The sequence below is a fragment of the Sciurus vulgaris genome (assembly GCF_902686455.1).
Source record: "Sciurus vulgaris genome assembly, chromosome: 2".
NCBI classification, from domain to species: Eukaryota; Metazoa; Chordata; class Mammalia; order Rodentia; family Sciuridae; genus Sciurus; species Sciurus vulgaris.
This window is the reverse complement of record NC_136462.1, coordinates 181,616,597-181,630,081: the sequence shown is the minus strand read 5'-3', so window position 1 is coordinate 181,630,081 and position 13,485 is coordinate 181,616,597. Positions and strand designations below refer to the sequence as shown.

At 37.9% G+C, this 13,485-nt stretch overlaps 2 protein-coding genes and 1 long non-coding RNA gene across 6 annotated transcripts in view; 1 reads left to right on the top strand and 2 right to left on the bottom strand.

Moving 5' to 3' along the window:
• Positions 1 to 13,485, top strand: part of UQCC1 (ubiquinol-cytochrome c reductase complex assembly factor 1) — a 93,561-nt gene that overhangs the window by 34,168 nt on the left and 45,908 nt on the right. For all 4 annotated transcript variants that reach the window (XM_079128335.1, XM_079128334.1, XM_079128333.1 and 1 more), the window contains exon 7: positions 11,400 to 11,508. In XM_079128335.1, the coding sequence (XP_078984461.1) occupies positions 11,400 to 11,508 (109 nt within the window). The remainder of the gene's footprint in view (positions 1 to 11,399; positions 11,509 to 13,485) is intronic.
• LOC306653583 lies at positions 2,940 to 6,787 on the bottom strand. Its single transcript, XR_013761763.1, has 2 exons — positions 4,015 to 6,787; positions 2,940 to 3,152 (listed from the first exon to the last, which is right to left on the bottom strand). It is a non-coding gene; the product is annotated as an uncharacterized lncRNA (long non-coding RNA).
• Positions 3,182 to 3,906, bottom strand: LOC306653737 (general transcription factor 3C polypeptide 6-like; the record flags this gene model as incomplete). Its single annotated transcript, XM_079126699.1, has 1 exon — positions 3,182 to 3,906. A coding segment is annotated over one exon (612 nt), but the record flags the coding sequence as incomplete, so codon positions are not given.

The following is a 13,485-nucleotide window of genomic DNA, read 5'->3' as shown; positions in this document are numbered from 1 at the left end:
TTATGTAATAGATTTATAGAGACTCACCTTTTAAATTGTCATAGAGCACTAACACTTTCTCTGTACAGAAATTCATTTTAGAAAATGGAATAGAACAAAGTTGCAACATACCTTTGAATGGAGTTGGGGTCGAGAGGGAGTAAAATACAGTTTGTATCTTTAAAAATTGTTCACAATAAGGTATATCATAAGTATAGTTACTGCTATGTGCTTTTCTTATATTATTGTTTATTTACATATATCATCTTGGATGTCCTCATAACTATTTTATTACATTTTACATGTGAATAATGAGGCTTAGAGAAGTCAGAGAACTTGCCTAAAGATCTAGTTAACATGTAGAGGGGAAGAAATTCAAGTGTGGATCTCATGAAATCCAAATATAATTAAGTTGCTTTCCTTATTAGTAATTCTAACTGCCAAAGTAGTGAATTACTTACTTATTCATAATAATATTTAGCATTAATTAACATTTATTACTTAAGTAATATTTTTATTCTTAAACATGGATTCATTAAATTAGAACATTTATTCTTCAGTTGAACCTACTGTGTGCAGCATGCAGAATAGAATGGGAAGAGAGGGGCTGGGGCTATAGCTCAATGGTAGAGCACTTGCCCAGCATGCATGAGCTTCTGGGTTCAATCCCCATACCTGCCCCTCAACAAAATGAATGGAAATAGAGACATTAATTAAAAAAAAAAAAAAAAAAACAGCTGTGATAGGTATTATGAAGAGATACTGTGGGAAAGGAGGGGGTATCTAGTGTAGTTGGGGTTTGTATCAGGGAGGGCTTCATTGTAGATGTGACATTTACACTGACACTTGAAGGATGAGTAGAAGTAAGTTAGAGTAGATAAAAACGCATTCCAGGTGGAGGGATCTACTGGTTTTCAAACTTTGTACTAGCAGAGTTCTTTTTGAAAATGAAGTCTATGCTCAATCAGTTATATAAATGGATAAAAGGATTGATACTTGAATTGAAGGAGGTACACAACATTCTTACTGTATGTACTTAAGTACCTCCATGGAAACTCAGATGATACTTTAAAAACCACATATCATGTCCAGTTTCCCCATTTTACAAATGGGAAGACAGTTTTGGCAATTGTGGATTTCTCACAGTCCACTTAATCAGCACTAGAAGATCTGAGACAAATTCAAAGCTGATCATGTGAACTGTTCCTCTGCAATGCTTTGCTTCCTGCTTCAGTGTCCTCTCTTGGTGGCCAAGGGGCTGGGGTCTCTTCCTCTGAATGTGAACAGAATAGTAGGCACTTACTTATCCCCAGCTATATGGTGGGCATTATACTTCTATGTCCTGGTAAGCCCTGGAAAAAGTATAGGGATCATGATATACTGATCACGTGGGAGCAGGGGGAAGTGCCTGAACTGGTTGAGGAGAGCACTTGCATTGGTCTTCTTGGGGCTAGAACCACAGGTTATGAGCTTGAGGAATTATTAGGAGGGGAAGAAGTCATTGTAAACTACTTTTTGTTTTTGTTTTTTTTGGCAGTGCTGGGGAATTGAACCAAGGGCCTTGTGCTTGCAAGGCAAGCACTCTACCAACTGAGCTATCTCCCCAGCCCCTGTAAACTACTTTTTAAGAAGTTTCAAGTAAGAAAGAAAGATAAGATGATCACTAGAGGGAAAATAGGATGGTGGGGAAGCATTTTGTTCCTTTTTATTTTAAGATGGGGACCAGAATATTTTATAAGCTGAAGGAAAGAAGGCTCTGGGAAAGAAGAAAAAGGAAGTAAAGTGTGGGGATGGAAGGGGTTGGAAAGCAGATGAGTCCCAGTCTCGTCCAGCCAAAGAACTGCCCAGGCAGATGCTGGCAGCCTTTGCAGGGGGCTCTTTAAAACTACCAAGGCAGTTTTGATGTAGTTGTAGGGCATTTAAGTTCCTGCCAGATTCCAGCAATCTAGACCTGCCATATATGGTGTTCCCTGGCCTTGTGCACATCCTCTTTCTCCTCCCCGCAGCTGGAGTTGCTCTGTTCACATACCCACACTGTAGCTTCCCCCCTTGTGCCCCAAATCAAAGACCTATGCAGGAACGTTTCATCAGCTTTGTATTACTTAAGTGCACTGGTTCCTGCTACCCAAGAGCTTGTTCTTTGATGGTTCCAACAGGCAGGCCACAGGTGTAGCTCTTAGAGGTGGCTCATTGTTGGGTGAGATGACCCCAGAAAATGCCTCCCCACACTTATCTGTTTGCTTACAGATTGTCCTACTGACCCATGCTCCCCCTGGAATGATTAGACTTTGTGGAGAGGGAGTTTAGGAAACCAGATGGAGATAGCCATGTACATAGCCCTGGGAAAGAGTCAGCGTGCCAACTCACAAATAAATGAACCATTCATTAGCACACTGCTAGGGCTTGAGTGTGGCCATGTAGGCTCTGCTTTCTTGGCCTTGGCTGGTGACAGAGTAAGGGAAACAAGCTTTTTGAAAAAGTCCCTTTTGGGATTCCTTCATAGCAGCCAGTGTGACAAACCCGCCCAAGCACCCGCTGATTTTCATTGATTTCAAAATCAAATCCCCTTGAAGCAGGTCATAAACTACCATGTGGGCAAAGTAAGGCCAAAATACAACTGGCATTGTCAGAGGGCCCAAACAGAGCGAGTGAGACAGGATGCTCAGAGCTGCCAATACGTGGCAGGAGGTCAGCATCAAGAGTAATAGGAATTCTTCCCTTGCAGACTGAGGCCAAGAGAAGGAAGTTGTGCCTAGGAAACACTCCCATTCCTTTTAACTCTGCAGACAGTGTTGTTGTTTTTACCAGTTGTCTTATTTAGTAGGAAGAGACTCTTGGTGTTGTGCTGTTTCCAAATGGAGGAAATGGTATGGGAGACACTGTGGCCTGTCTGGGTGGAAGGAAGCTGAGGCTTCATTCTAATTCTTCCTTTTCCTCTGCGGGACTTTAAGTTACTTAAGCTCTGTGAAATGGGGACAGTTAAAATGGATTAATGATTATGTTGATTGTGAGAATGAATATAAATACATCAAGTTTTATATTAGAGGACTTAATAAGTGATGGTACTCAGCATTATTATGTCACAAAGCAGAGGTGATGTCTTTAGCCTTTTATTATTTGAGACTTCTAGGTAGTGAGTTTTTCTTCCTTTGTCTCCTGTCTCTCTGCTTTGCCTTTTTTTTTTTTTTTTTTTTTTTTTTTTTTTTTTAACAGTATTTTAAAAATTTAATTCAGTCTGGTTCTGAATGATTCTAGTATATTAAGTTGTGCTATAACTGGAAATGTATGGTCAACAAAAACAATATGAAAATTGTTTCATCTAGGAGTGATTTCTAAGGCAGCACCTTGAGTTTCCATAAAAACAGAACCCTCCGTCTCAGAAGAAGGGATGTCAACAAGAGGACCCGATTCCTCTGTATCCAAATGCAGTGATTTCTCCTGTTCATAGATCAGGTTTGAACTGTCTTTCATTTGAATCTCTTGCTCTTCCAATTCCAAAGGTTTTTCTGAGGCTGAAGCTACAACTTCATCTTCATTTTCATGTAGAAAGCTACAAATCATGTTGGGTCTATAGGAGAAATCATTATCCTTCATTTGTAGCCATTCTACTCCACCTATGTTTTCTTCTCCTTCCTTCTTTTCTGTCAGAAGAGTTCTTGTCATGCTGAGTTTCTTCATTGTATGGCATTTGTATTTTAGCACTGTTTTATTATTGCCTTCTGCATCCACATGTTCAGCATTTTCTTCAAATATAACACAGGTTCCAAGAGTATCTTCATACTCTCCAGCAAAGACATAGCTATCCAATTGCAGAATGGGCCTTTCAGTGTCAATCCCCAAAATCTTGCATTTATTTTCACATTTTGAGAGAAAGTCTGAATCGATGATTCCCGATAATTCGACCAGAACGAACTGCTCCTGGGGTAACTTCCCAGCACTTCTGCATTCTTACTATGGTGGGGCAATCAAGATTAAGACCACACGCTCCCCAGCTCCGCGCCCAGGGCGGAGAAGCGGCCGAAGCCTCTGCTTTGCCTTTTAGAGAGATTAGGGAACCATCAAATTGAACACTCCTCTTTTTCCTTTACTTTGCTAGCTGGTTATTTGCCTTCCTTATATGTAAAAGAGATCAGTATTATTTATGAGCCACTGGGATCACTGAGAGACAGGATAGAACCATGAAGCTTAAAACTTCAATGATAAATTGTGGGTTTAAGAACATCAAACTTGGGAAGAGCAATTGGAATTGCTCCTAAACAGAATAATTTATGAACAGATTAAGTCTATATTCAGAATAGGTGCATAGTAAATACTTGTTAAATGAATGATTAATTAATACTAGGATCTTCTTGTTAATCTCTTTTTAATGCTTATTTTGCATTCTTTTTTTTTTCCCCCTGCTGGGGATTGAACCCAGGACCTTGTACATGCTATATTCATGTACTCCACTGTGCCCAACTCTATTTTGCATTTTTAAGGGCAGTTTTTATGGGGGGGGCAAGGAAAACCCCCCTCTAAAAGAGCACTGGAATTATCAAGTTGACTCAGTGGCAAAATATGATTTGACCGGTCAACATTTAACACAAACATTATTATGAGGAATGCACCCACAGTATGAATTGAAGTAGAGCTGTTCTATTCTTTTGTTTAAACCTAGTATTGTTGACCTAGAATCCCAGTGACTCAGGAGGCTGAGGCAGGAGGTTTGCAAGTTCAAGACTAGCCTAGGTGACTTAGTGAGACCGTCTCAAAATAAAAAAAATAGAAAGGACTAGAAATATAGCTCGGTGATAGAGCCCTTGTATAGCATATGTGAACCCTGTGTTCAATCCTTGGTAACACACTCATACACACATTAAAAAAAACAAAACTGGTATTCTCAATTGTTGGCTAGCCTACTAATGACTTAAATGTTATTGTTGTATGGTCAGGGTGTGGCAAGTGTTGACTTCATTTTGCAGTTGGAACTAGGATCCTGGAATCTTTGTTGGGTTAACCATTTTGAATTTGTTTTATTCATTTTCCTTTCACCTTCCAACATGCCTTAATCTTCCCTGGATGATCAGGCTGCCCTAGTAACTTCTGGTGTTTCGTTTTGTTTCCTCTTTTTTTGGCAGTAATGGGCTGGACCCAGGGCCTCATGCATGCTAGGCAAGGGCTCTACCGTTGTACTCAGCCAAGCCCCATTCTCTCTCTCTTTAATTTAATTAATTGATTAATTAATTTTTTTGCCATATGGGGATTGAACTCAGTGGCACTCTACTGCTGAGCTATAGCCCCAGCCCCAGTCCTGGTAACTTGTAACTGTATTTTGCCATACTGTTGTTCTTGAGTTGCAGTGGGTAGGTTTACCCTATCCTATTGCACTTTAATTGCTGTGCCATTTTTGTGTGTATGTATCTATTTCAAATAAAATTTTAATTTCCCACTTTCCTGTTAGACGGTCAACAGTTACTTTTTGTTTTGTTTTGTTTTGAGACAAGTTCTCATGTATTACCCAGGCCGGTCTCCAACTCTTGGGCTCCAGTGATCCTCCACTGCAGCCTCCTGAGTAGTTGGGACTCCAAGTGTGCACCCTCATGCCGGCTGTATTTTGTTGTTATGGGTATGCTTGCCTCAAGTTAGCTAGTCTTTTCCCTTCTGATATGCTATTTCTAATGTGATACATATTTTGAAGCTTAAATTACTGCCCTTGTGAAGATTAAATGAAAAATACAGTAAAGGGATTCTGGCGGGTTTGTTCTAGTTGTTAAAGGAGGCAAACAATCAAAACCTAGTATGACTGTGGGATCAGATTGTGTAGATTCAGATCTTAGCTTTGACATATGAACAGGCTACTCGGACTTGGTTTTATCAGCTGTGAAATGGAGACTGTAGGAAATACCAGCCTCATAGAGTTGTAAAGATTAAATGAAACATGTCCAAAGCCCTTAGCCAGGTGTCTGGCACACGGTTGCATTAGCTGTTAATTATAGCTCTTGTTACTTTTTGCTAAGTTTTTTTTTTTTTTTTTTCTTTCTTAGTCATTTTTAGAATAGGAAAAATTGTCAGATGAACTGAATTTAGCCTAGATCAGATGTTACCCTAAAATTGTTAATAAATTAGTAAGAATCTATTATCTCTGGTGTTCATAAAAAACTCCATTGGGACAACTATGGTATCTGTGGATGAAACAGAGTTGTAATTGAGTTTTCTTCACTTCCATCTTACATGGTAGCATATAAAGTGTTTCTCAATGCAAGGATAGTGTCTATAGAATGTTACCATTGTGAGAAAAGGGAAAGAAAAGAAACTACCATTTATGTAAAAGGAATACACATTCACCCAGGAAGGATTCCCAAGAAACTAGTTACTGTGATTGGCTGGGGGAGGAAAGTAGCAAGAAGACTTTGTTTTTATTACCTTGTGCACATATTACCTGTTCACAACAGTTGCTACCAGAGAAAGGAGTAGACTGAATGTGATAAACTTCAAGGTCAAGTGGTCTAGGAATTGGCCTTCAACCTCTTGTCTGGACTTCCCAGGGGGCTGGCTGTCCAGATGTGGGCCCAACCTTCAGCTCTGCTTTTCCCTTGAACAGGATAATCACAAATGTTCTTCACAATAGGACTATTTTTCTGTCCTTCACTAGCTAAAGAATGGGATTCACAAACTTAGGGCAAAAATTAATTAAGCTTTTAAATTACTGAATATTGTGTTGGCAATTGGATATCCCTGAGGATTGGAATCTTATTTTCCTAGAATTCATGGGAATCATCAGTACTCTTGTTGCTGTTAGGAGAAATGATTCCTGATTTAAAAAAAATTTTTTTTTAGTTATGATGGCCACAATACCTTTATTTTACTTATTTATTTTTTGTGGTGCTGAGGATTGAACCTAGTGCCTCACACATGCTAGGCAAGCACTCAACACTGAACTACAGTCCCAGCCCCTCCTGGTTTGGTTTTAAAACTTAAACAATGTAGTGATGAAATTTGCTGTAGAGCTTTAATATTTGAAAGTGTTTTGTATCAATCAAGTATCCATTGAACTAATTGGTGCATTGTTTTATTAGTAATTCAAATTTTCCCTCCTTGCATTTACAGGCTTCAATTCATATTTTCTAAACTGTTAGGTGCAGTTTTTAACTAACTTTGCTGATTATATATTTCTCAGAAGGCAGTGCTGTCTTTAGTGTGTCTTTTTGGATCAGATAATTCTGATTACCATTGTTCTTTTAAAGCAAGTATTCACCAAAGTTGTCATTTTCCAGCCCTAGTGACATTAATATTTAATTGCAGGGCTGAGGCTAGGAAAAAAGGGCTAACTTCTAATTTGTTCTCATCTGTTCTGAATACCAAGATGCTAATTTTACTACATCTCTTATTCCAGTGGCTCATTGTGATCTCCTTAGTCTTAGAAGAATCCAGACTTCTTCTTAATATGACATTTGAAAGCCCTTCATGACTTTTCTAGATCCACTTTCCTGTTTCCTATACCCTGCCCACCCCCACACATCTAGGTATTCATTCTTCCCTTAACATGTGTTGACCTCTTCTGTAGCCCTGCCTTTGCTTTTAATATTCTATCTGTTGGAAAGTCTCCCGTTTTCCCCCCCCTGTGTTGGGGATTGAACCCAGGGTCTCGCAAATGCTAGGCAAATGTTCTAACTCTCAGCTACATCTCCAGTCCTGGAAAGTCCCTTTTTCTTTTGTCTCTACTTATCCAACTTCAGCTTATTCTTCTAAGTGCCAGGTATTATGTTTCCTTTTCCATGAAGTTTTCTCTGATCCCTGTCAAAAGTAATCCTCTCAAACTCCATTGCACTTTCTCTTGGAATACTTATCACATTGTCTTTTAGGGCTGTTTGCATGTGGCATATGTTACCTCCCCAAGGAGGCAAACTGCTCCTTGAAAGTTGGGTTCTAGTTTTACCCATCATTGTAATAACTACACACCAGTCATATACCTCCACGCAGTAGGTGCTCAATTTATGTTCATCGGATGAATCATCAGTCACTTCTTGAGAGTATCTTCATTTTGTGTTATCTTTTCAACCATTCGAGCAACTGTTATCTATAAGACCTATAGAATGAGCTGTGCTATGAAACCCAAAACCCCTCACCCCATGTTGATACAGTTAGAAAGTTTATGGTCTGAGAAAATCCATGCCTTTTAAACCTCAGAGGGCAGGTGTATTAACAAACTACAGAATTTTCAAATAAATGAAGAATTCCATTACCTCATTATTGCTGTTGATGAAATGGCCTCTGACGACAGTTAAGCATCAAAACACACAGTGTCTTTTCAGGTGAGAGGCAGACTTGAGTGATTTGATTAACTTTTAGAAAAGTCTTGTGAGAAAGAACTGTTGAACTTTTCCCCTGTTTGTTTCTACCTTGGAATATGCCCTGTGTCATATGAAGTAGACCAATCTTTTTCCATAACTTGTTTTATTATTGTCTCAAAGTGTTATTTCTTAGACACTAATTGGGTTCAAGTTTAGAAATTTAGAGGTTACAAATAAAGAATTCTAACATTGAATCACATTAGAGATCAGGTAGTCGGCCTTCTTTGAACTGCATTCCCAACAAACATTTTTTCAGTAAGGGGCAAATACTCTACTTTTTGAGGTCAGTCGTTGATTCCATCATTCAAGTCCTTTTTTGGGATGAGTACTGGGGATTGAACCCAGGGGCACTTAACCATTGAGCCACATTCCCAGCCCTTTTTATTTTTTTATTTTGAGACAGTGTCTCATTAAGTTGCTGAAGGTCCTGTTAAGTTGCTGAGGCTGCCCTTGAACTTAGAATCCTCCTGTCTCACCCTCCCAAATTGCTGGGATTATAGGCATGCACCAAAATGCCCAGCTAGCATTCAAATCTTATTGTTCACTGTTGAGTAAATCTTTCTCCCTTTATGACCTACCCTTGGTTTTGGGAGTGTTTCTTTTCGGGGATGTTAATGAGGATTGAACTCAGGGGTACTCAACCACTGAGCCACATCCCCAACCCTGTTTTGTATTTTATTTGGAGACAGGGTCTCACTGAATTGCTTAGCATCTCATTGTTGCTGAGGCTGGCTTTGAACTTATGATCCTCCTGACTTAGACTCCTGAGCCACTGGGATTACAGGTGTGTACTTCTACACCTGGCTCCACCCCTTGGTTTTAATTCAGACTCTTGGATGAATAGTCAAATCACTTCCCTATAATGTTTAAGGCCCCTTTCCTATTTTTCTCCAACTTAGATGCCTTTTTATCTTTCATCCCTTCCTCTTCTAAGTTTTATTTTTAATTCACACATAATTGTACATATTTATGGGGTATAATGTCATATTTTGATACTTGTTACATTGTGTAGTAATCAAGTCAGTAATTAGCATATCCATCACCTCACATACCATTTCTTCAGGGTGACAACATTCAAAATCTCTTCTAGCTGTTTGGAATATGTCATACATTATTGTTAACTGTGGTCATCTTACTGTGCAATGGAATACCAGAACTTATTCTTCCCATCTAATTGTATCCTTTTGTCTCTTAAAATATAATGTTCAAAACTGTAGTCAGTAGATTCTACTATTCCAAGTAGATTCTGATCTGTGCTGAGTAGAACCAGTCTCAATTTGCACATTAAACATATAGTTCCATTGCTATATCTAAAATCACTTTAATTTGGGAGGCAACATCATCCTCTTGACTCCCATTGAGCATGGTCAACTTAACCTTTTAAACGTTTTCATACATAGGTAGTTGTGTCTCATCTATCTTTGTACCTCTGTACTTGTTCTTTAGACTCAAGCACAGGACTAAACTTAAAAGTCCTCTTGTTAGATTCAGCCACTGACATAGCCTTGTTGAAATATTTTTGGCTTATGCTTGTCATCTAGCATATTTGTTTTTCTGTCCAGCTTCTTGTCATTGGCGATTTGATAAGTATGTTTTCTTTCTCCATCTTGGTCATGAACTGAGATGTTGAGGCATGCCACACTGGAATCATTCCATTGTACCATGCTGTTGCTAGTAGATTTTAATGGGCAGGATTAATTGCATTTGGAGAGAGAATTGTCAGTTTAGACTGAGCATTCCATAAGTACAGCAGGAATTGTCTTTTAGGTGACTGGTCTTTTGTAGCTACTTAATAATTAATGATAGTAGAAATCAGTATGGTTTAAGAACCAATTTGAGAAGTTGGTGATCTTGCATTTATTCTTATATAATTAAATATAATATTTATTTGTTAATAAATTATAACTTTTATATTTATATATAAGGTCCTATGCAGAGAACCATCTACTTAGGTTATGTGGAATAGGGAAAGGGCCCTAAACTTGGCCTTCTTATGTTTATTCATTTATTTATTCAGCACATATCTGTTGACTGTCTTCTGCCCTTAAGTCCTAGAGATACAATGTTGAAAAAACCCAAGCTTAATCTTTGTCTTCAGAATAACTTACATCTACTGGGTGAAACAATTTAATAGTTTAAAAAAATATATAATTATAATACTTTCTGTGATCTATGTTCTAGACAAGTGTTATTCAACAGAAACACAGTGCAAGGTATACCTGTAATTTAAAATTTTGTAGTAGCTACATTTCTTTTTTTCTTTTTGGTACCAGGGAGTGAACCCAGGGATGATTAACTACTGAGCCACATCCCCAGCTCTTTTTTATATTTTATTAGAAACAGGGTCTCTCTGAGTTGTTTAAGGCCTCACTAAGTTGCTAAGGCTGGGTTTGAACTCAAAATCCTCCTGCCTCAGCTTCCCAAGTTACTGGGATTACAGGTGTACCACTGCGCCCTGCTGCATTTTTTTTCCCCTGTTGCATTTTTAAAAGCAAAAAGCAAAAAGTGAAATTAATTTAATAATTGATTTTATTTAACTCATCTGAAATATTATTTCAACATGAAAACAAAAAAAAATCAGTTATTTTATATTCTTTTTCTTGAACTAAATCTTCAAAGTCTTTGGACTAGTCACATTTAAAGTGCTCTATAGTCACAGATTTCTAGTGGCTACTATAGGACAGCATAGTTCTCTACTCAGTAAATAGATGATTTTGTGGTATCAGGCAAATTACTTTTCTTCTTTAGGACTCATATTTCCATCAGTAAAATGGAGGGTTTAAATTTGCTTACCTTCTCACAACTGAACGTGGTCTCTTCCATGTGTGAGGGAGCCTTCTGAGGTGCTCTAAATAATTTGTATCCATCTGGGTAATGCTTTCATGGGTAATAGTGTGTAAAAATTCATCAAGCTGTACACTTAAGGTTGATACACTTTATAATATCTGCATTGTACCTGAATAAACATTTTTACAAAAGCTCACTTCCAGTTCCTTGATTCAGTGCCCTTTGCTAAAATCACTCTGATGAAAATGTAAGGTGTGAACAATGCCAAACAGCCAGTGACTCTCTGTGTCTTCTTCCCACCAGGATGTGTCTAGTCCGAATGAAGCAGGAAGGTCGGAGTGGGAAATATATGTGTCGTATCATAGTTCATTTTATGTGGGAAGATGTTGAGCAGCGTGGCAGAGTCATGGGGGTAAGTGCTTGCTATCAGATCTGGACATGGACAACTCTGGTGAGGGATTGCCTGACTGGAGTGTGGGATTTGATCTCTTTTAGAAAGGCCTTCCTTTTGGATTTATGTGAAATACTGCCTGATATCAAGAGGCAGTTCAGTTGGAGTTACCTTTTCTACCTCTATTGAGACTGACACACTACAGATACTTTTTGTGTTTGTATGTATACATTATTGTGATTTGTCAGTGTGAGGACATCCTGGGTATGGAGAGGGGTTACACAACCCAAATCATGGTGATAGGAGGGATGGGTTTGGTGGAAGAAGAGAATCAAATGCTAATCCAGTTTAAAGACACTTTGCTTTTGACACTAATGTAATATTTGAGCCAGTTCTGATATAAAGATCATGGTACAAATATTTCAGTTCCTGCACTATCCTCAGGAACTAAAAAAGCAAGCTCCTTGATCACTGGCAACTTAGAAAACTTGAGCAGACTATCCATTGAAAACATATATCAGTACATTTAATAATTAGCCTCAGAGTGGGGTTGTGGCTCAGTGGTGAAGTGCTTGCCTAGTATGTGTGAGGCACTGGGTTCAATTCTTAGGACTGCTTATGAATAAATAAAGGTCCATTGACAACTAAAAAATATTTTTTAAAAATTAGCCTCAGAAAGGAGATATATGGTATACATGTCACCAGGAATGTGATGACAATAGAAAAATGAAACCAAAACATTGGAATACTGTTAGTTATATAAACAGTAATTTTGTATATTTTTTAATCTCCATACTTGATCTAACCACAAGACTGAGAAGCAATTATTATACTTTGTCTCTAGACCATGTTTTAATAGCTCATAGTTCCTTGTTATTTCTATTTTGTTATCTTCCAGCTTGGGAGAACCATGACTGAGTCACAAAATGGTTTAGTTTATTAGAAAAAGTCATATATGCTCATAGAATAAAAATAAGCAGTAGAAAGTGCTTAATGTAAAAAACAAGTATCTTTTTCTTAGTTCAACTCCCCAAAAGTAACCATAGTTCAGAATTGTTATATATTCTTATAGTATTTTCTATACAAATACAAATATCTATACATAAATGTATATTCTTTTAACATAACACAGATGGGCTTATACTATGTACTGTATTCTTTTTCACTAATATATATTATTGAATATATATTGAATATATATTAGATATGTTTTTACTTTACACTTATTTTTAAAATTCAGAATGTTTTAACTAAGGCTAAAATTTCTTAAATCATCAGTCTCATTCCTGGCCATTTATCTCCTTCCATGAAGTAACCACCATTTCCATTTTGGCTTGTATCTTTTAAGACTCTTTCCTGTGCTATCTATAGAAAATATGTAGTGTGTGGGTGTTTTTTTTTATGTACTTATATGCAACTTTCTTTCCTTGCTTCATGTTTTACTTTTATTTATTGTGACTATTTTTACACACTCCTGTGCTATTGTCTGTTGGCATTTTGTGCTTATTCTGTGTGTAAAGTTGTAGTCTTTGAAACTACATCATGGGTGGATGGTTGCCTCTTGGGAACTTGGGTTGAGGATTTTTTCAGATTCTCACGTCCTTGAAGGAGCTGCATCTATAGGAAGCCTGGCAAACGTGGGTTTGCCTAAGTATTTTCATTGACATTTGTATGCCATTCCCTGGGACAACAGACCTTGGCATTTTCTATTCATTCTTAGAAAATGGTAACACATATTAAAGTTTTAATGCTATAATCATCATCATCATCATTATTTTGAAATCAGTTTCAGACTCTCTTTGTATAATTGTCTTTGGTTCCATTTTCATTTTTCTCACTGTTGTGCCTGTCAGTTATCTTGGCTATTGAGTGAGATCAGCAACCTTTAAGCTATTTATGGAGCTGACAGTTCCACATGCCCTCAAGTATTCAATATGTGGTCCCATAGCAGCAGACAGTGGACGTAGGGTAGTGTTGGCAGCCTCAGAGCATCCCACT